The sequence below is a fragment of the Pipra filicauda genome, unplaced genomic scaffold (genome assembly GCF_003945595.2).
Source record: "Pipra filicauda isolate LSUMZ 115617 unplaced genomic scaffold, ASM394559v2 scaffold80_size11013439_pilon, whole genome shotgun sequence".
NCBI lineage: Eukaryota > Metazoa > Chordata > Aves > Passeriformes > Pipridae > Pipra > Pipra filicauda.
This window is the reverse complement of record NW_024104987.1, coordinates 4,787,441-4,809,932: the sequence shown is the minus strand read 5'-3', so window position 1 is coordinate 4,809,932 and position 22,492 is coordinate 4,787,441. Positions and strand designations below refer to the sequence as shown.

General features: G+C 45.1%; 1 protein-coding gene across 1 annotated transcript in view; it reads right to left on the bottom strand.

Moving 5' to 3' along the window:
* Positions 1 to 21,375, bottom strand: part of MMD (monocyte to macrophage differentiation associated) — a 40,996-nt gene extending 19,621 nt beyond the window's left edge. Inside the window, exon 1 of the mRNA XM_027749776.2 lies at positions 21,211 to 21,375. Within this exon, the coding sequence (XP_027605577.1) occupies positions 21,211 to 21,251 (41 nt within the window). The 5' untranslated portion in view covers positions 21,252 to 21,375. The remainder of the gene's footprint in view (positions 1 to 21,210) is intronic.
* Between the last annotated feature and the right edge of the window lie 1,117 nt (positions 21,376 to 22,492).

Sequence of the window (22,492 nt, the reverse complement as noted above, 5' to 3'; positions counted from 1 at the left end):
TGTTTACTTTGAATGAAAATAAGAACACTCTTATGAAGCCTGACTGAGTGGAATCAGCTTAAGAAGATCCCCAGCCATCTTGACAGCGGTGATGAAAGTGGAAGATTTTTAACTGGATGTCTGTGTCTCTTTAGGAGAGCACTAAATTACTCAGCACACATATTGTTAGAGCAGTCCTGACCAAGAACATATTTTTAGTACCAGTGACTCTTGTTGAACTCATCTCTGTAATTGCTTTTGATGATCTATTTAATCAGAATGCCTTAAAAAAAATCACAACAAAAGAAACCCCTTATTATGGACCATGGAACCATTAAATCTAAATCCTAAAAATTGGCATTAAGCATACAAAATTAAGGAACAAAAACTTATTAGTTTGATTACTCACAAAGTATAAAAGAAAAGAGCCTTCGAATACCCAAAGTCCATTTGATTAAAAATGTTCATAAGACTAGAAATATGTCCTGATGCACTCAGCCAGAATTTTAATAGATGAGTCAGAGTTACAAGAAGATGGAAGAACTTTTCTTACTTGAGTGCATCCCTGCTGTGGGGCACAATCAGGTAGTGTGCATGGAAGGAGCAATGTATTGAAAATGAACAGCCAAGGGCTCGTTAATAAGACATTTAACCTATTATTTTTACACTGGGAAAGAGAATTTAGTTCTGATCAGGGCTGTGAGGTATTTGTAAAATGGGTTGTCCAAAGTGAACCAGGCAATCTCAGTTTGATACCCAACAGACTCCCATTTGGCACCTAATAAGAGGTGTTCACATAGCAAATCTGTTACTAATTGCAATTCTTGACAGTCAGGAGCACAGGAGCTGTGTGGTTTGCCCTTATTATTTCTAGGTCAAATTTTACCCATGCAGAATCTCCTGCTGGCCCTTCACAAGCACTGTCTGCTTGTCTAGGGATGGAGAAATTTGTTCTCCTGGACTATTTATGAGCATTAAATTGTCACACATAGCCATAATTTCTGAGTCAGACATCAAATGCCTTTAGAACATTATGCAAAGAGAGGCACAGAAGTGGGGTCTGTAGTTTTCACCGCATTGCAAAATTGTCTTGAGTTGCACAAATCTATCAAACGAATATCAAGGACTTGCCAAAAGCTTCCTTTTCCCCACCCAAGATGAACATTTAATTGCCACATGAGATATCAAGTGGTGAATGAAATCCCCTCAGGTGTTATCTTAATAAAAGTAAACACCTCACACAAAAGCTGAGTTTCTTCTGGCCCCTTTGGCACAGACGAGTTCTTATTACGAGCCTGCACAATAACAAGTCCCCTGATTTGTTAAACAGATAACAGAGAAGCAGCTCCCCAGCTGCCAAAACGGATGTATTAGTGACAAGACATTGCTAACATTCCCAGGTACTTACTTTTTTGGAGTTGCCAGTGGTGACAGGCTGGCTCTGGAGGCAGCAGGGCAGCACACGGGGAGCTCTTGGCCAATGTAATGCAGTGGGGAGGTGAAGGAAGCTGAGCAGCACAGAGCCTTAATGAGGCAAAGGAAACGAGTCTGACAGGTGAAACTCCTCTCCACTCCCACTCTACACCGGGGAGTAAATCAAGCATTTCTGGTAAATAAGGGCGGAGAGAAATACCCCTCTGCCTTCTTTTGACTTCATAATAAACAGAATATGAGGATCCAGCCTTCCTGTCTTAGCAGTGTACATGATAAAGGAGGAAGGGGATGGTTTGGTTAAGGTTTGATTTGGGCTTTGTTAGCACATCTGAGGACACGTGGCAGCAGAGCTACCCTGAGAAAAGTTACACTCTGGGTCTGAACCAGGATGAGGAACCTGTTGGCTTTTTTTTTTTTCCTTTCTGCAGACTGACCCAGATTTCTGCTTTATTTGACAGTCATTTTGAGCGGAGTGTGAAGGAGAAGCATCACTTACTGAAATGCATGTCAATGGTCTTGTGAAACTAGCACCTCTCCCTCCCTCAGCCTTCTCCCAGTCTAATTAATAAGGTCATCCCACTGAAGGCAGGCTTATAAATAGCTTTCCAAACACTAATGGAATTAGTTCTGGCCTGGACAACTTTTCCAGGGTGACACAGGTATCTAAGAAGGGCTGGCTCCTTGGCATAGACAGCCACTCGCAGTAGAAATGTTGAAACATAAATATTTACCTGGTGTCCCAGCTCTTGTGCCAGCACTGACCTGAAATGGGATTACAGCATTGCTCCTAATATAATAGAAAGACCTCCTGCAAGTAAAACAAGGGGTTTTAGAGGAATGGGCCTTGTATTAGATTACATTAGGCTAGATAATGAAATGTCAAATTCAGCTGAAGGTTTCTCTTTTGTCAGTATTTCTGAGGAAAGTGTATTTTTCATGGCCACAAAGATTTTGTGGGGATAATAAACACTTACTTTGGGGAATAACACCAAAGCACTTCAAGTCAATAGGAATCATTCATATGACAGCAATTAATGGGAAAGCTCTACACTCAGAAAAGAGAGATGTTTTAAAACTGACTATTTAAATTACCTGTGAACTGAGCCATTGAACTGCTTTGAGAGCAATGGCTGAATTTTAAAATTTGGTGGGAGGCTGGAATTTTATAATAAAAATAAAACCTAAATGTGTGCAGAAAATGTAAGCTCTGATTTTTAGAAAACTTAAAGCAAAGTGTAGAGAGAATGTATCTGACTTAGGGACTTCAAATCAATGAGTTTTAAGCTCCTAAACAAAAGACAGACATGAAATTATACTATGATTATCTATGTGACTATTGAAGTTTAATTGCAGGAAAATAATGGAGAAATGTTATTTTGTAGTCATTTGGTCTGTGAATCAAACAATAGTCCTGCCATGTATTGCATTTCCAGTAGTAAAAAAAGGCCACAGATTTCAAAATGCATATTGGGAAACCCAAAGAAGATCAAATTTGATATTAATCCATCTTTTCAGTCAAATTCCTCCTGGTGGCATGCTCTGAATATAACCTTCTCCTTGATGAAGAAGCTGACACAAGGGCAGGAGGTGCTTCATGTAGCTGAGAAAAGATCATGTCTTCAGAGAGGGAGAGGAAAGCAGCACTTTTCAGTCTCTGAAATGGCCTTGGACCAGCTGCACAAACTCTGAGTCATCAGATGAATCAAGTCTGTTGATGACTGAAGAGAACTTTTACTTCAAAAAATACAGAAGTATCTTGCTTTCAGATATTGATTATGTAGCTTTTCATTTGGGAAGCCTTAGTCATAGAGGTGCCAGATTTCAAGGCTTCTTTAGAAATAAAAAATGTCAGGGGAGTTTGGCTTTTAGTAATTACACCATAAGAAGATGGTGTCCCATAGCCCCTGGAACATGAATCAGCTCCTCCAGCAGAAATCAGTATGTAATTTTGGCTAAGAGGCAAGGAGGGGGTTATCAAAGGGCAATGCAAAGGTAAAATTCGCTCTTAAAGAGAATTTTATCCAAAAGGCCAAATCAGGACAACCTGACTCAGGAACTAAGCAGCTGTCATTGCCTTCAGGTCCAGTTTGGACTGTACCGTGAAAAGCACCTAAAAAATCACAGTTTAGATTCTTAAACCAAAAGGATGAGAGTCATGAGACTGTGTGTTGTTGCTGCCTTTAGGAAGTCTACAACAGAGAATAAAGAACTACTCTGATTGTACTATAACAGTAGATACTCTCAGTGTCAGTAGATCCTAAGGGACCAAGTCTTCCACCCCATCCTTCGGTTGCACTGATGGGGTCTCATCACTGTGGCCTGCAAAGAAAACCATCACCAGCTTTTTACCCCACTCTTGGGGTAAAAAAAGACCAGATGTTGGATTTTGGTATCCAGAAGTTGAGGCTTTTGAAGATCTTTTTAGCAACCTGTTACCCATGCAGAACTGAATTATTTCTCTTTGACCCCAGTATTTTATAAACTCCCAAGTTTTTGCCTTTTAAACAGTAAATGAAAAATGTTCACACTTACAAAGCCAGAGTGAAGCAGTTCCATGTTTAAATCCCTTTCCACAGTGGACCATCTTTAATCAATGTTTATAAAATTGACATGCACAAACCTTTACTCTCCTTTCTTCTTCCCACCATTGGGGTTTTTTTTTTTCTCTGTGAACGTGTCTGCCATCCATAATCACTCTTAATACCTCATCTTTGACATCACAATCAATGAAGGGAAATAAGCTGTTACTTAATGGGGCTGACACAAAATCCATTTAAGTTAACGGAAAGACGCTCATTGTTTCCTATCAGCTCCAGGTCAGGCCAAAGTGAACAGTGGGTGGAATTTAGCCTGTCATTTGTCATCTGAGAGGAAATGATTTCTACATCCCACTTGGAACTGCTTAGAGATTTTAGACATATTTAGCAAAAGAAAACAAACCGATTTCTTGTCAGAGGTTAAATAGTTGAAATTTTACTCTGATGGGACAGTGTCTCATTCTGAGATTTTTGAGGTAAGTTTGCTCAAATTGTATTATTTTTTGTGATTGTGTCCTAGCTTAAAATGGTACTTAGTTTTCTCAATAGTTTGGGGAAAAAAAAACAAATACAGGAGAGGAAGATGAAGATGAATGTAAGGCAGAGACACTGCAGAGATGCCTGAATGCCCCGTAAGGGTCACGAAGCACCGGCTGCACGGGAGCTCGGCCTCGCTGGCAGGGGCTGTGAGGAGCCCAGCAGCCTTTTGAACTCCCTTTGCCCTTCCTGCCAGCCTCCTCCCAAAGCAGCTTGCTGACAGCCTGCTAGTTTTATTTTTTATAGGTTCCTTAAATACATTTGGAAAGGGAGAAAGCATCTGTAATGCACAGCATTGTCTCAGCTCTTCTAGGTTTTGTAAACAGACTTAATAAAATATGAATCCATTTTTTTTCTCTGGTTCATAAATATTTACAAATATAATTCGGAAGCAAAATAAACATGTTCTTTACTAGAGCCCAACAAACATCAGATGCCCTGTCCCTACCATGTTTCCCAATCTGAATAATGCTTGTTAGCCTTGAGAAGAGAGAGGGGAGGGACTGGCAGGGACAAGAAGATCCAAGTGATCATCTAACTTGCAATTCCCCTGATATGTTTAGAGACTGGTTTTTTTCACTGTTTCTGCAGAAATAACTTCTGGTACTCAAGGACAAAACTCCAAACGTTCTTTCTCTTGGTTAGGGTATGTTACAAAGAGTAAAGGGAGTTCTGTTTCACCACGTCCCTTCTGGCTGACAGGAAATTCTTGGGATGTAACATTTAATCACTGGTGGCCAGGCCAAGTTTCTGAGAGGTCAGAGGACTTGCAAGAGAGACAGGGGCATCAAAAGGTTTGATTCCAGTGCAAATTTGTCTGCTCCAAACAGAGTGATTGCAAAACCAATGTTACTGCTATTGGCTACCTTTGTAGCCAAAGGTGGAGGCCTTGCATCCACCATCCACTGAATTCTCAGTCTGTCCTTGAGTTAGAGTTATAAACTGTGTTATCTTTGATGGAAGGGATAAGTTTTCAGACAGACCCCGACCCAGACCTCTTCCTGCTGTGGTGGACAAAAGTGTACAGCATTCCAGTGATGTAACTGTGTGACTGGACTCACACAAATGAGACTCTGACCCGTCACATAATGGATGGAAGGCCTAAAGGGAACAAAATTCCCTAGTAGGTTTTTGGGAGCCAGTTGCACACCGAGTGGACAAACAACAATCCAGAGGGGTCCAGGAGTCCCTCAACCTGTTTTTCAAGGTTGGAACCTCAGACAGCAAATTCCCATCCTCCCCATTCCTGGGTTTTGAGGCTCAGCAGCAATATTTAAAGGTAGAAGTAGGTGGAACAAAATCAATAAACAGGCAATGCCCCTGAGGAAGAGCTGAAATAGAGGTGTTTGTGTGTACAGAGCATGGCTTTCCAGAAACTGCTCCTTCCCTGTCACTTCTGAGCTGCTTCTGGTTATCCAGAGGGGAGCAGGAACCCTCACCGGGGCTTAACCTTGTTCTGCAGCCCTGGACATTATAACCTTCTTGTCTGTAGCTCATGTGCAAAAGTGCAAGGCCACATTTTTGGGAACGGAACGCAGAGCCTTGGAGAGAGGCCACGCTTTCAAAATCTGTTTCCTCAGTAGCTTCCCCCGTGGCGGGGACGCGGCGCTGGCAGCGGATCAAAGCCCAGGAATTCCTGCACTGCTCTCTGACCATTCCTCCTGGCTGAGGTCACAGCACTCTGCCCCTTTCTGCTTGGTTTTAGCGGGACCAATGTTATAAATTACAGGGCGAGGTGCGGCCCCGGGGTGAGGGTGAGGGTGGGGAAGGCACAGTGGTGCTCACCCGGCGTGTGCCACAGCAAAGCACCGCGGTGGCATCTGCCCTGCCCTGGGCTCACCCCGCTGGCAGCTGTGCCCTGCACTGCTCTTATCGGCTGCCCACGGCTCATTTCAAGCAGCCTCACATCTGATGTAAATAGGAACGGTGGTTTCTGAACCACTTCCAGCTCCTCAGAACTTTACTTGAGGCTTGTAATAGCAGTCTGCTTAAATTGAAAAGAAAGAATCCCAAAGCTGTCAGCAACCTGGCACTGGGGAGATCTCTGCGGAGGTTTCAGTCAAAATGACAAACTTTTGATCAGAAATTTATAAAGGCACTTTCAGCTTTTCAGTGGAAATCCAGATTCTCATATTTTGGCAGTAGAGCTATATTGGGTAAATTTTCACTAACATTAACCATTTAAAAGCTCTTTAGTGCCTGCCCTTCCAGACAAAAAGGAGGGCATCTCCTTCAAGGAAAGATGTCCCTCAGCAGAGGAGAGGTGATACTCTGGAGGAGTTCTGGAGTTTTGGGGGGCAGGGGCCCAACCTTTGGACAGTGACATCACTCCCACACAAACTGAGGGATGCTCTCCTTGCATTCCTGCAGCATAGAAGGTTAAAATAGATGGTCGTTAAACTCCAGGCTGTCTAGTGCACTAGACATAAGTGCTGCTTTTAGTCATCAATATATTGCTATTTAAAGAAGATCGGTACTTTTAAGTCTCCTGATTATTCATATTAAAAGAGTGTTTCTTTTTCATTTGAGATTTTATGCTGTCATGCAGACATCTCCATAATTAAATGTGTGCTTGGCTCTTTCTGTCTCCAGCTAAGTAGACATTAATAGGGAACCTACCAAAAACAACTGCCAGAAATTTTCCTGCACTTCAATTTAAAAATATTAATATTGAATTACAGTGATGATAAAAGTCCAATATGAAATCACGAAAGGAAATTTAAGGCTAAATCATTTTGGAATCATCCAAGATAGTTTGTTCAAACTGATATTTTTCTTACAGTTTCCCTATGGGCACAGCAGAGACCTGTTCTCCACCGCACAAGGGATGGTTTAAAAATAAACACTTTTAAGCATAAAATACAGCATAAAAGACTAGTACTGAAGTTCCAAAATCAACTAGGGAGCCTTTCTGTATATGTCTAATATTGCACAGTACTTAATGTCATAATCAAACAGCATTTTTCCTGTGGGAAAAATCACACACTGGAGAGTCTACACCCACTTTGGGAGCAGCTATTCTATATTTCATTTTTCAATATGTGGCCTAGGGCTTAATCCCAGCTGGGAGGGAGAGGTCTTATAAACTGCAGTCTCAATAATCTGATCTGATCCTGGGTCATTTACAGAGCAGCCCTAATCTAACTTGGGCGCCCAATCTGCTTGCTAAAGTTTTGCTGGGAATTTTTTTGTCTTTAGAATTTTCTTCCCCTACAGTAAGAACAGTATCTCCTGATGCAGTGCCCACAGGGGAGAACTGCCTGGAGCAGCCAGGCCTCACTGAGTGAATAAACCCCTGCCCATTGCTTGGCTGTTCCCAGCTAGATCCTGTGTTCATGGGGAGCAGATGGATGCTTGTGATAACCTGAGCTGTAGATGGAATTGTACTGGTGACTGGGGATCCTAAACATGCCCTTTGCACAGCCACTGCCTTGATCAAGGCTCTTCTCTGTGCAGGAGGGTTTTCATCTGTCACAACTCTGTCACAACTCCTGCCTCTGCTCAGGGCTGTGGAGTGGGGGCTGAGCTACACATTACACAACCTGCAAACCGAGCTGGAGGTCTAGAACAAGACCAAAATTGGATCAAGTCTTTTGCAACAAGTGAGTGGGACCTTAAATGGAGATGTTATTTGTACTCATCCCTTTGCTGCTAAGGAGCAGAGAACAAATATTTGCACAACTGCCTTCACAAATCCAGTTCACATAAACCCTCTCCTGTCCCTGCAATAAAAAGCTGCCAAAAAGGTTGGCTTTCCATTAAACTTTGCAGTCCTACACTAAGCATGGCAAGGCAGGAATGAAACAGCCATTCTACTCAGCTTGGAGGGCACATCCTGAGCCTGTCTTGGGAGCTGTGACTCCAGTGCAGATGGTGGGAGCCAGGTCTGCTCTCTGGACCTTTATTCCAGCTGTTTGGCTGCACAGCTTTATGTCCCAAGTCCTGCTTTTAATACTGAAATGTAAAAACACAACTCAAGCAGTTCAGAGTATCTGTTTTGGTCACAATTTACTCTCTGCAAAGAGGGTTTGATGGAGGAAGGATGGAGAACAGCAGCTTGAAGACATGAGTTCTGCTCATCCCCATTTCAGTCCCAGCACCCGTGAAGGACAGATCAGCCCATGAGGGATGAGGGACTGCATCCCAGTCATCTTGCACTGGGTTTGGAGCTCTGTGAGGATGAGCCCCTGCAGGAGTTCCCACCCTAACCCCCCCATACCATGCTGCTGAGAAAGGGCTGGTCACAGCATGGGCCGTGGTGTCTGTGCCCGCTGGTAATTTTTGAGAGTTCCCAGCTCAGAGGTGACTGGGACGATGCCTATCCTTCTGTCAAACAGGAGGTGGCAAAGCTGCTCTTTTTTGTTGTCAAAAATGGACATGATAGCAGGGGATGCAGCCTGAGCTAAGCACATGGGAATGCAGCAGCCACTCTGTGCCTGCCCCGGGGAGCTCTGCCAGCTCACCTCCACCCTGACCTCACACAGCCCTGTTATTCCAGCTCCCGAGTCCAGCTCGGAGCAGCGGCTTTGTCCTCAGCGCAGGAGGAAGGTTTGTTTTGACGGCAGGATAATTAACGTGCCTCGGCTCCGGGGCTGTAAAATCCCTGGGGAGACCAGGCATGTCTGATTGGTACCGTGCCACAGCCAGGTGAGCGTAACACCACCTCCCTGCTGGGGGGTGACCACGCTCAGCTACCTGGCTGCAAAAGCTACAGCTCTTTTCCTCATTTTATAATGGCAAAGCTGGTCTCCACTAACCATTCCACTTGGAAAAACACCACCCAGCTGCCTGGACAGGACACAGTGAGAAACCATCAGCTATGGCAAGCTTTTTTTGATGTGATCAAGGAAATTGCAGTCCCACAATACGGTGGGACTTGAGGCAGCCCTGGAGGAACGAGCCCTGTCTTCTGCTGCCCTGCAGAAGGAGTTATTAAAAATGGGCTAAAACCAGCAAACTTAAAGCCATCCTTAATCAAAGAAGCCCTTGGCTGCTGGAAGGTTCTGCTCTGCAGAGCAATCCCTGTCTGGTGCAGCCAGACTTTTGTGATTTAAGGCCTGAGGGAATTATGTATATGCGCATTCATCCCTTCATATGGCAATGTCCACATTCACATATGGCTGCTCCAGAGTTTGCCCCGGTTTCACAACCAGTAATCACTGTCTCTTCCTCCTTGGCTCTCCTTTAACCAAACCATTCAGTCCCAGTTTGGGAATACTCAGCATTGGATAAATGCACTAAAGCAGCAGCAAGGACAGCTTTGCTAACATTCCTCCCATATTCCAGTGTGGTTTATTTCATGTTCACCATGGTTTTTTGTTTGTTTGTTTTTTTTTGTTTTTGTTTTTGTTGTTTTTTTTTGTTTGTTTGTTTTTGGTTTTTTTTTACTTGGTTTTTTTTTTGTTTTTTTTTTACTTCACCATTATTTGTGCAAATAAACTCTGCAAATATGAATATAGAGCCATACTGGTTTGTATGGGCATTTGAAATTGATAGAAAAAATTACCTTTCCTACAGATTTTCCATCATACTGATAGAATAAATTACCTTTCCTCAAGGTTTTCCACTATATATCAACTTCCATTATGTGCTGAACACTGACATGAGAAGGAAACCTCTGCCATTACAGCCCTGTGCAAACATGGTTCTCTTCCAAGCTTTCCGTCTTACTACTAAATAAATATGTGTGCAAGATAGCACGTGTGTAGTACTACAGAAGACTATTATTTACACAACTTCCAAACCTGTACAAATTCTAATGTATAGTTCACACACAAAGCATGTTCTAAGACACAGAGCTGCAGCAGATTCTCCACACACCTGTGCTGACACCACATCAAGGACCAGAAACCCAAAACGTACAGCAGAGACCAAACCTGTGTTATCCTCAACTGAACCCAAATGAAGTGCCTTGTCACCTCAGAGGAAACTAAATCCACCTCAGATCTGAATTCCCTCTGGAGGTACCCATCCCTCTCCCTTGGCTGTGAGAGCAGACTGGATTTCTAATCAGGCACTCAGGTTGGTAAAACAGAGAAGGAGTGTTTCCACAGCCAGGAGCTTGGGCTTGAGATCTGATTGACCCCATAACACTACTTCTGGAAAAAATCACCCAACAAAAAGTGTAAAATAAGGAAATTTTTCAACACCTGAAAGGCAGCAAGATGCCTGGCCAGTTTTGAAACTTTTTTGTAAAAAAAGCCCAAAAATTAATCTGAGTTTTATCAACCACTGAGAAATATTTTGGTTTTCTTTACAAACTCTTTCATTTCACTTGTGCAACAGCATTGCCAGGTTAGACACAGCTCCTGGAAGCCTTGCAAAGGTGTTCACATATCCCACAGATCTCTGTGTGTGTATATCCACACACACACAGTCAGGGCACCCAGGGTTTGCCAGCCAGGCTTGACTGCAGGAGCGATGGACAGGGGAGCAAAGGGGTGATTTACACCAGCTGAAGATCTGGGCTATATTTTGCAACAAACCTCATGCAAAGTAAACATGTCCTTGCATCATAAACCATAGGAGCCAAGAAACAGCTCTGCTGGAGGAGCCATAGAATAAGGAGAGAACAAGCCTGTTCAGGTTAAGAGCTCTGTATCTAAAAACATGTCCTGACATATTCACAGAAGGTTAGGTATTTTTGAAGTCGATTTTCCTTCTCTTGCAACTCCCCAATCCTCTGAGCTCATTAAAATAAAGACACTCTAATTTCCAGGAGTGGCCAACAGGGAAAGGTCAAGGAAGGACTTCTTTGTAATGTTTATTCTCCAATTCCAGGGAGAAGAACAGCAGGGTTTTCATTAAAACACTGTCAAATGATAAATTACTGCACTGTCAAAGGAAAGTAGGACTGCTATTACCTTATATGCAAACGGTAGTGAAAGAAAAGACTTGATGATTTATAGCTTGTGTACAGGTCTACCTGAAACGGGATCTTGGGCTGACAAAAACAAGGGTCTGGTTACCAGTAGCTGCTCCTGGCTGGGTATGGAGCAGCCAGAGCTGCTGTATCAGCAGCATTACACATCCCCTCTGGATGGAGGTTCTGTGGGGGTACATCAGGACTCCAGTTCTGAAGGTGCAAAGTTACTCAGAGAAGAGATGCTTTAGGCAGATACTAAAATGAAAAAGAAACAAAGAAGCAATTTTTGCTGTTGCACCAAGCATCAAAAAAAGCAAGACAGCCCTGGGAACCCAGTGAGATCTGTGCTGGACAGGACACTCAGTCTTTAGGGAGGGACTCGAGTGTAAAATCCAGAGCTGCTGCTTGCCACTTTGTGTTTTGTGTTTCCATGGATAGATGCCAGGGGAAGACAGTCTGATTAGACAAATTATTTTAGTTCAAATTGAAACAGATCTTTGATTTCATTCATCCCATCTCCACTTGAAAAACGCCATCTGTCCACTACAAGGCATCCTGACTTTCAACTAAGAAAAAACCCTGCTCGAGGCCTCAAAGGGGAAACAAAGTGAGGTGCTGCCTGTCCGGGGTGCAGCTCTGATGCCAGGGGTTTAGGGTGTTCACAGCTGTAACTGCCTTTGTCTCCAAGGAAAGCTTTCCTCAAATCCATGGGTTGGATCTGAGGCCCAAGCCGCTGTCTTTTAACAGTTAATTAGCTGGAGCAATTAGTGGTCATGTTGTACAAAGAGCAACAGAGGGAGTGTGAAAACCAACAGTCAGAGAGCGGCCGGACCTGAAAGCAGGGAGGGATGGCAGAAAACTGGGGCAGCACATCCAGGGCCGGACACGGGCTCTGGAGTGTGGCAGCCAAATGGTAATTGTGGTTGTATCCATGCAAATTTGGGCCCCTCTGCTGCATTGCACTTGCACTTAGGTCACCCCTGGGTATTTCCACCGAAATCCTGTTGAATTACCTCGAGTAAACTCCTGCCTGCAGCAGGGAAAGGGAGAGCAGAGCACAGACCTGGTCCAGGGTCACACCTGAGTCCAGAGCAACAGAATCTGGCCTCTGGAAATCCCAAAAGTGCAGCATGGAAAGACCAATGATTTGTGGGGAGACACCAACTGCACATGATGTGCTGTACCTGCATCCCAGAACATGATTTTTAGAAAGCTGATGCTTGGGCCAGTAGTTGCTTTATGCAGTTGACTGTCAAATCATCTGCCCTGTCCCTTGAGCTTCTGGAGAAGAGAACAGGGTGATCCAAGGTGAGGTGAAGAATGAGAATCAAGCTGGGGTGACTTCTGCAAATTTAAGATACTGTAATACAGGGTTAAAATGGAAGCATTTGCAATCTTTATGCAACAGGCTGTAATTATGTGCACAAAGACATGTCTCTGCCTGTGTAGGTGTATGCATTATACATTAATATGGGTATAACAACCAAAGAAGCTGATATAGTTGCTTCTCATTCCATATTATCCTTTTATTAGGAGATATGCACTACGATGGTTTCAGGTTTTTAAATCCATGACAAAATATTAAAGCACTTTCTGCCTTCACCACGTGCAGGAGCCTGTGCCGAGCCAGGGCTGCACCTACAAACCCAGTTCTCTCTCCGAAGCCTTGTCCTGCTCCGGTCATCTCAGGCACTTGCTGTCCCCATCCCAGGTTAAAGTCATGATCAGACACACTGTAAGTTCTAAGCCCAAAGTGCCCCTTTGAACTCAGGGCTTATCTGAGCCCTTGTTGCCTTCTGGCGGGTTATGCTGCGAGTTTGAGACGACGGATCTGGCCGACAGAGGTTTATCTGCTAAGACAGATGCCTGTAGCAGCAGAGCTAATCTGGAGTGCCCTGTAGGAACAGAGCTAATCTGGGGTAGCACTTAAATCAAATGAGAGCAGCAAAATGCTGCTGACCCAGGAGGATGCTCTGGAGCCCTGTGCTAACAGGGTGCAGTGAGAGGAAGCTGCCCACGCTCCCAGCACTGTACACACTGCTCCAACTCAGACACGTGTCTCGCCTGGCCCTGCTCAGGATGTGCCATGGTGCCATTCACAAGGTCCTGGTACTCATCCTGTGGGAACTGGCCTCTGAAGGTAGGCAGCTAACATCCAGCTTTCACTCCCTCTGTCTGCACAGGATGGGAAGTGCCCAGAGATCCAAGGGTACAGACAGGTGAGAGTGCTGCTGTACACCTGCCTGGAAATCAGGAATAGGAAAAGGCTGGCCCTGGTCCAGTCCAGGTAAGCCTTTGCTACATGTAGAAACAAAGAGAGGTGCTTCACCCTTGTGTGATGAGAGCACAGCCTGGGTTTAAGCCATTTGCCTTCATCCCTTTCATCCAGTAAGTATGCCTTGACTTCTGCTCTAAAAAAAAAAATGGAAATGGGCTCCTATAACATCTGTGACTGCAGGTTACCCTGAGCGCTTCCCAGCAGACAGGGACAAAAAAACCACAACCCCTGTCCTCCCAAGCAGCTGTTAAACAAAACAGGAAAAGGCAGCCCTACAGCATGACCGTGCTTTGAAGCTCTGCCCTGAGGGCCAGGCTTGGGTCACCTGTGGGAAAGCTTTAGCAGGCACCATTCACCCTCCACCCCCTGCCAGAGCTGGAACCTTGCTTTTCCTTCTTGCCTCAAACACAACTGCCTTCTCCTCTGAGGAGCTCTACCCCAGGCTGGGGCATCCTGTCTTTCACTGCACACCAGGAGAAAACAGGCAAAGAAATAAACCCACACGTTCACCCTCAGCAGCTGAAGTAGGGAAAGCGTTTTCTGTCTGCAAAAGGGGAAGAGCAGCCAGTCCATCTGCAAAACAGTTTCCCATTAACCAGCCCATGATAATGTCTTACATGGCCCTAATGGCAGTTTAACTGTCACCCCAAGAAGCAGATGGACTTTTGTAACACCGAGAACACAAAATCACAAGAGGAGGGAAGCCCGGGGTCTGCTGGCAGGACAGAATTGGTTGGAGGGAAAGAAAAAGGGTCCTCTGTCCCTTCAGCTCTCTTGAGGCAACAACAGGGGAGCAGCATGTCCCTTCCCAAGCCAAATAACCCTGCCAACACAGTTGCAACAGCACACAGATTTGACAATGATGAGCCATATCTTCTCCAGTCATAGCTTAGCCCTCCCACGTGTCCAAGCAGTTCTCCATCCTCTGCCACCGTGGATTGCTGAAAACCTCCATCCTCCCAAGGAACTCACACACCACCATGTTTTGTAAATACATGTCCCAAGGACGTGGTGTTAATACTTCACAATTATTTTTTTCCCTGCCAGAATGAGTTAACACTGGAGTCTCTGTCCTGGCTTCAAATTTCCTGGCTTTCCCCTGTCTGCGTCAGGACATAATTCTTTCCAGCCAGCCTTTTCCTCAGATGTTCAGAGTTAGCATTGGGATCCCTGCCAGCTCTCCTTCCCAAAACAAACACGGAGCCTCCTGATGCCAAAGATTTGCCTTCTATTCAGTTCCCCAGGGATAGAACTCTTGGCTTTACAAGCAATGCCCCGATTTTCGTTTCGGCCTATGTATATAAATAAAAATGCAGCTTTACAGAGCCTTGTCTGCTCTAGAAAAGACTTGATGGCATGTCCCTACAAGCTGTCTCTCTCCATCAACTGTAAATAGAGCTTCAATTAATTAATGAGATTATCTGCCAAGTTAGTACACATTGTTTCAGCAAGGAAAATAAGGCTTATTGTCAAATTGCTTTTTGCTGGTGCAATCATGGCAGCAGCAGAGATTTTGCTAGTAATAAAACCACACACCCATTATTAAACCACCCTGGTTCCAGTGTAAACCTGGTCTAAAACTAATGCCCTGAAAAGTGATAAAATACTATTCCCATCTCGGTAAAAAGCTTTTCTTCCCCTCCAGCGTCTCTGAGTTCACACCTTCTCTGCCGTGGTGACCTGTGTGCTTTGCCTGGAGGGCTGGAAATTGCAGAGCTGCTGGTGGCTGATGAGAAATGATTCAAAGGAGGTGTTGCCCTGAGCCCTGCAGAGAGCAAAGCACAGCCCTGCACTGCTCCCCGTGGGGTACAGCTGAAATTTGGACAGAACCTTTCTCTCTGCCCAGGGACGTGTCCTTCAGGCTCAGGACAGGTGAAAGGTGTGTCCTCCAGCAAGCCAAGGCTGCTCTCTCTGCTCTTGGAAGGAAAACAGGTGGGTTTCTTCTTTTTGAGGAAACAAGTTTGTGATTTATGTCAAGTTTATGCTTAATATGCTCCTGAGAGAATGGGAGCTAAAAATAGAAGGTGAAAAATATTGCCTAATAAAGTTACAAAAAATATTGATGATTTAGGAAATACAATTACTAAAAATAGAGCTGGATGCTAAGCCTGTATTCTTTGCTCATCTGAAGTCAATAGCAATTAAATTCAGTGTATTTTTAGATAATGAAGAGCTATATCATGTGCCCAATCAGCTTCAATACTGAAGGGGTGTGAAATGTGGGTGCTTAAACAATATGTCCAGGTCTTCTATGCATTCAGGAAGAGACACAAATATATAATCATTCATAATTAACAATTTCTCTATAGCACCACCCATGAAAGGATCTCGTGTTCCTTCATAAATATTAATTAAATCAACCCAACACTCCACTTGTGTAACAATTATTGCTGCCATTAACAGATGGAGAAACTAGGGCACAGCTTCATTGCCCACACAGAGCATCTGCTGCAGATCTGGGATGAGACTGACCCATCCACAGCCTGGGCTGAACCATCAGATGCTGGATTCGGATGCCTTGTGACAAGGATCTGCCTCCAAAAGCTGCTCCCAGTTTGTCACGTTAGGGTGGAAATGCCTTTTTGAAATGTTAATGTCAAACAGCGTCAGTATTAGAGAGGGAAACTAAGGAGCAGCGTCTCCAAGGAAACCAGCACACGTGAGGAGGAGGGAATGAGGAGATTAAACCAGGAGCAGAACAGGAGCTAGAGTTGGCAGCTGTTCTGCTTTTCCCATTTTTTACATTTCTGCTATGATTTTCTCTAGATAAGTCAGATACCTTTCTGCTGTGAATGTCAGGGCAGCTTATTTATAAACAATTAATTTAGCTTTCCATCATCCAAGCGTGAAGAACCAGAGCTCTACCTCAGAGTCCTGACAGCTGCCCCGGGAGCCCTCCTGCTTCCCTCCTGGGCAGCAGCAGCCACCAGCAGAGTCCAGCACACATCCCCCCATCCCTCACACCTTCCCCACGTGACATCCTCGCTGCAGCTCCAGCTGCCATTCCATCCACCACTGAGAGCAGCTATTCCAGGTCAGGCTGCAGGAGCCCCTCAGGGACACCAGCAGGACACGTGGATTTGCTTTCAACCCCCAGATCCCACCTGATGGGACAGATTCTGCAGTGCCTGGGGGAGTCACGGAGTCATTTGGGCTGGAGCAGGACCAGGAGACCCAGCCTGATGCTTTGCCTTATAGAAAGGACACAGGTAGCTCAAGATGCTTGGGTTTTAATCCATCTAAAAGATGGTAAGTGGGCTGTAGGGCTCCCCTAAGCACGAAGCAGTATTGGCCCATGGCTGGAAGAACAGTATTTCCAATTAAACTCCCAACATCAATTCCTGCCTCTTGGCATCCCCACCAAAGCACCAACATCACACAAGCTGAATCACTGATAACTCAAGGTGATGCAGTTCTAGGCAGTAAAAACTATTCTAAAGTCCTTCTTAAAGCCCAGGGGTTTGACTTGGACATGTTACTGTGCTTCTGTACTCAGCACTATCAGAGGATGAGCATTTGCACCATGAAACAATGTGCAAAATGAGACAAGATTTATCCCTTTTCAAATTCAAAACAATCACAGCATGGGAAGTAATTCTCTCTTGTGAATATGGGTTAGTCTGTCTGGACTAATCCTCTACTCATATTTAGTGGCTTATTAAGGATTTTAAAAAGAAATCTGAAGGCTCAGATAGTATGTTTACAGTGGAACAGGCTCACATGAAAGATGTATTTTCAGGGAATTTAATGACATGTTTGATTTGAACTAATGTTGGAGAAATCTAGAAATCCTTTTTTTTCCCTGTGTTGTTTCTGTGAAACCCTTTAACGAAGGCTTTACAGAAGCAGTAATATGTGATTTTAGAAGGGCACTGAAGCCAACTGAAAGTGAGCCAGTGCAGACTGAATTCCTGCTTCCTGCAGAACAGCAAGAAATCCTCCCAGCACCCCTCAGTTCCCTCCATATCACAGAGCTAGAGATCAGTGCCATGGTGACCACAGGTCACTCAAAGCAGGTGGTGTAAGGCTCTGTGTCCAGGGTTTGCCCAGATTTAATGTGGCTTGTTCATCAACTCCTCTGTTCCTCCTGCTCCGGGCATTTTTTGTGGGAGTATATTTTATTTCATTCTCTTTGAACCTTCCAGGGTTAGTTCATAGAGTGGAACTCAGGTGCATCCCCTGCATGCCAAGCTGTATAGTAACCCCCTTATGAACTGCATAAATGACTAAGAAGAGAGAAATCTCAGTGCAGAGGGCAGAAGAGCAAGAGAAAATAAATGCAGAGCAGACACATGGAGCAAAGAGCAGCGGGAACAGGAGCCCCATAAGCCAAGGGCAAAACTGGAAATAGAGAGTATTTTCTAAATCCTTGCCTGTCCATCCAATGTTCTCCAACTCATATTGCTCCTGAATAAATGCTAACACAATTTTACCAACACCTTGCTCCTTTGCAGATAGCACCTGCTCCAGAACAGTATTTCTGTGCTGGATATCCCGGCCCTAAGCACTGCCTAATCCTCTGGGCAAAGCACACACAGATAGGCACGGGCAGGACTAAGCAAGGCACAAACCCAGGATCGACTGAACAGGGTTGGAAGAGCCAGGCACAGAGTATGTGCAAAGAGCTGCACGGGATGCTTTTCAAACCATGTGAATTCCAGCAAGGAACACACATTTTACACAGCACGATTTAGGGAAAATAGCAAAACTGCTCTGAGAATATTTACCCCCATTTTCTTGCAGTGGTGCAAAGGACGTGGCAGAGGACTGAAAGCACTCAAGGGAATGCAGCTTCAAGGGTGATTTCTGGTAAGCTTGGCCTGATAAAAGCCCATTTGCATGCATTAATCCTGCCACAGTCATTAAAAAAGCGTGGTAGCCCAGACCTCCCCAAAGCAGTAATTTCACTGGCAGTGACTTGATTACTTGGAATTCTTGGTACATACTCCAGGGCTCTCTCACTGCTTTAATACTCCAGTATTGTTCTAGTACAGACAAAACTAAGAAAGCCATTTTATCCCCATTGGGAAGGCAAAGTCCTGATGCACTTCAGTTTCTCATTTTCCAGAAGGGGATTTATCCTCTGTTTGCCTTCCTGCTATCAGGAGAAAAGTGTCATTTGCTGCTTTTGCCTCCATGTTTCAGGGCAGAGTCCATCAACTCTATCACAGCTGATAAATTTCCTTATGAGTGAACACTGTGCAGGGAAACTGCTTCCCTGCTCCCAGCCTCCCTGGGCACCACTGGCAGTCCACAGCCCAGCTTCCAAAATCAGCAACTTCCCACTGAGTTTCAAGGAGCCAGGGGTCCGTGGTGGGTGTACACAAAAGGTTTGCCATTAGAGGAAACTATCAGGAGGATTTCAGCTATCTGAAAGTATTTATCAACCCAGCCTTGCCAGTCAGTATTACAGAACCAAACACGTGGCAATGATATGGCACACGTGGCATGGAATCACTACATTATCTGCATGACCTTCATCAAAGAACCACAGAGCTTTTCTGTTGGCATTATGACACCTCACCATCAAAGAAAACAGCTCTTTGGGATATTTTTGAGCTCTTTTTAGTCCCCCCAAGGTCTTCTTAGCAAAGATTATTATTTCTGTTCCCTAATGCCAGGGATCCCTTATCACAGAAAGGCTCCTAGCATGTGAGATGATACATGAACACACAAAAAGCTTTTAAGAGCTTACAGGCTGAATAGAAGGCAGATGGGAGAGCCCAAGAAAAGACAACACTGGCCTGCCTGGGTGACAGTGGCCATGACATATGAGCAGCTTAGTCACTGCCAAGTTTTGCCAAAGCAGCTACAACTCGCAGTTGAATAATTGCACTTTTTCATTGCTAAATAACAAAAACAACACTCAACATAATTATTTCAGTTTGATACGTGGAAGAGGACCATGCCACCAACTTCAGATTTATTACCATTTCATCACATCAAGGGTTTAACTCCAGCACCCAGCTCTCAGGACCCTTCCTTCCAAAACCAGGCATGTCCATAACTCACCGGGATGCAAAAGACAGCTTGAAAACAAAACCTGGGTTCACACACAAGAATTAAGAAACCAAAAGAAAAACCACTAATGATTCTGGCTCCTCTTCTTAAAATACAGTTAAATGAAAAGATACTCTCTAGATTTCTTTGCCACTGCCAGGATGTTCTGCGGCTGATTCATAAACCAGCACGTCTGGGGATGCAGCACAGGCTGACAGTTCCTACCCAGCTGGAGTACAAAACATGCAATCCAGCCAACAGCTTTGTTCAATTGTGGTTCAAATTCACTGCAGTTTATTTCTGGAAGTATTTAAAATGCCTGTCCTGAAGGCATTAGGACCACTGCAACCCAGTGAGTCATCCACCTGACACAGACAGGTAATAAGTCTCACTGTGTTTACTAAAGCTTTCTGTAGGACTCTGTGGGTGCTTCACATTAAGATGATGTAAAACAGCCCAAGGGACAGACACCTACAACAGTCTGGGGTCCAGGGCTAATTTTCTCTTAGTAACCAGTTAAAATCCACCAGTTAAGGAGCACCACATACAGGAACTTGAGCACTATCTAGAGGGACACAGTAACCTGGTGTTAAACATCCCATTAAGCACTGAGAGGGAGAAACCCAGCAGGATGAAGAAGAACCTTGTGAACCAAAAAGGCCTTGAGCTTGTAGCTCCCAAATTGTGGGAAGAATAACAGGAGCTGATGCAGATAACATTAGACTTACTGGAGATGCAATAACAGCCTTCGTGTGGCTCAGCTGGAACATGATACAGCTGAAGGAAGGTTCAGGGGGGAGAGGCAGGGTCAGACATGTGGAGATGCTCACTGGAAGCCAGGATGGAGGGTCAGAAATTCCTGTTCCAGTGGAACACATGGCAGCCATGACTCACATATCACATTACTGGTAAATTTACCCCATTTCACACTTTCTCTTGGGCAGGAGACACCATACCCAGCTTTTCCAGGAAGCAGATTGTATCCCATCAGGGGATTTGTGTGGGCAAGGGGTAAGAGTGCCCCATAAGAGCAGAGCTCATGTTCTACCTACGAAAAATAGGCAGGTATTTGGAAGGTAGGTATAGGTAGTGCCCTTAGGGGAGCTCACAGACAGCATGGAAAGTATTAAATTCTGATGGGAGCAGCAGCTGGCTTCTATCAGAAAGACACTATCTGTATCCTTTTAAAATCCTTAGTGTTTCTTTTCTCCCTGGGAAGATGGGAACAGCCTACCAAGGTCATCTGCACTCTGCTGGCCGAGGAAGATGTGCCGAGGCTGCAGCACAGCTCAGCTCGTCCGGGTGGGATGCCCTGAACAGCACCGCGTTCCTGCAAAAATAACTGTGCCAGGCACAACTCGAGATTGAACCAAGGCCCCTCATCAGTGCCGGAGTGGATGAACAGCGTCACTGCTTCCCACTGCCAGTGGGCTGCGAGGCAGCGGCAGCGCTGATGGAAATTAGTCTCTTTATGGCTGGCAGTCAGAACTGCAAGCTCATATCGATGCAGAGCACAGCTCGACATAAAATGACCCCCTCGGCAATGGCACCGTATCAAATAAAGCGGCGTCTCAACTTACCTTGTGAGCGCGTTATCCTTTTGCAAACGGGCAGTAAACATAGCAGGCGAGGCAGGCGGAGCGGCGGGACCGGCGCTCCGGGGCAGGTCCCTTTACACAGCAGTAGTCCTTTCCTCCTGCAGGTCGGCGGGGTTTTCGGTCCCCTTACACAGCAGTAGTCCTTTTCCCCTGCAGGTCGGCGGGGTTTTCGTAGGCGGAGATGAGCCCCTTCGCCCAGCGGGTGCCGGGAGAGCCCTGCTGCATCACCACCAGCCGGATCGGGGGCTGGGTGTCTGCGGGGACCTCAGGAGCGTATTCCTTGCTGGGATCCTTCCCCCTGCAGTCATAGAGCACGCAGGAGATCAGGAAGACCAGGAGCAAAATAACATAACTAGACACCAGAATGATGAGATTCAAGGTAACGGGGTCAATCTCCAGATAAAACTCCATTTGGTCCCATACTCTCGAGTGCAAACCCGGAGAATGAAGTTTCATATGCACGAGTGAGCGGCCGGTGACCGATCAGAATAGATGTATTGGCTTTGTGGTAAAAATACACTAATCCTCAGGTCTCCTGTAGCAGTGGATTTCCCTGAACCGGACGATTAAAGCAGCTCAGTTTAATAACTTAAGCTCCTTCTTTTAATGCCACGTTGCCTACAGTGGCAGAAGCTAAATTTGATTGCTACATTGACAGGAAAACAGCCCCCTTGCTCAGGGACCGTCTCTATCCTTGACAGCCAGGTACCAAAATGTGTTTCTCCTACGGGCATTTTGCAGAGCCTTCCTTCCTCAGGTGGGTTTGGGCTTTTGGGCTGTAAAAAACTGACCTGTGCAATTAGTAAATGAATTCAGAAATAATTAGGAAGTCATTGCAAAGTAACTTTTCTCAAAATCCCATGAGCCTGCTTCTGCTTTCGACTAAGACCTCTCTAGGCTAGTGCTACAGAAGGGCTTTAAAGTGAATTAAAGATGTTTATTACCCAAGTCCCTATCAGGATTACAGGGACACGTCACACTGCTGTGTCACACATGGCCCAGCCAGTCCTTGCACAATCTCCACTGCAGGATCCTGCTTCCCACAGGCTGCTCCATCCCCTTGGAGTCTCCCACGTGTGAGAAGGTACAACACAACTGCAGAGTTTCTTTAGCCTGGGCACTGCTAATTTATTATTCCTACACAGACTCTCTGCTTTCTGAAAAGAGGGGGAAGTTTGTAATGTGGCTGTTCCCTGCCTGGCAGCAGGGCCAGGCTCCCAACCCAACAAAACCTCCAAGGACCTATTGCACCTTCCAGGTTTAC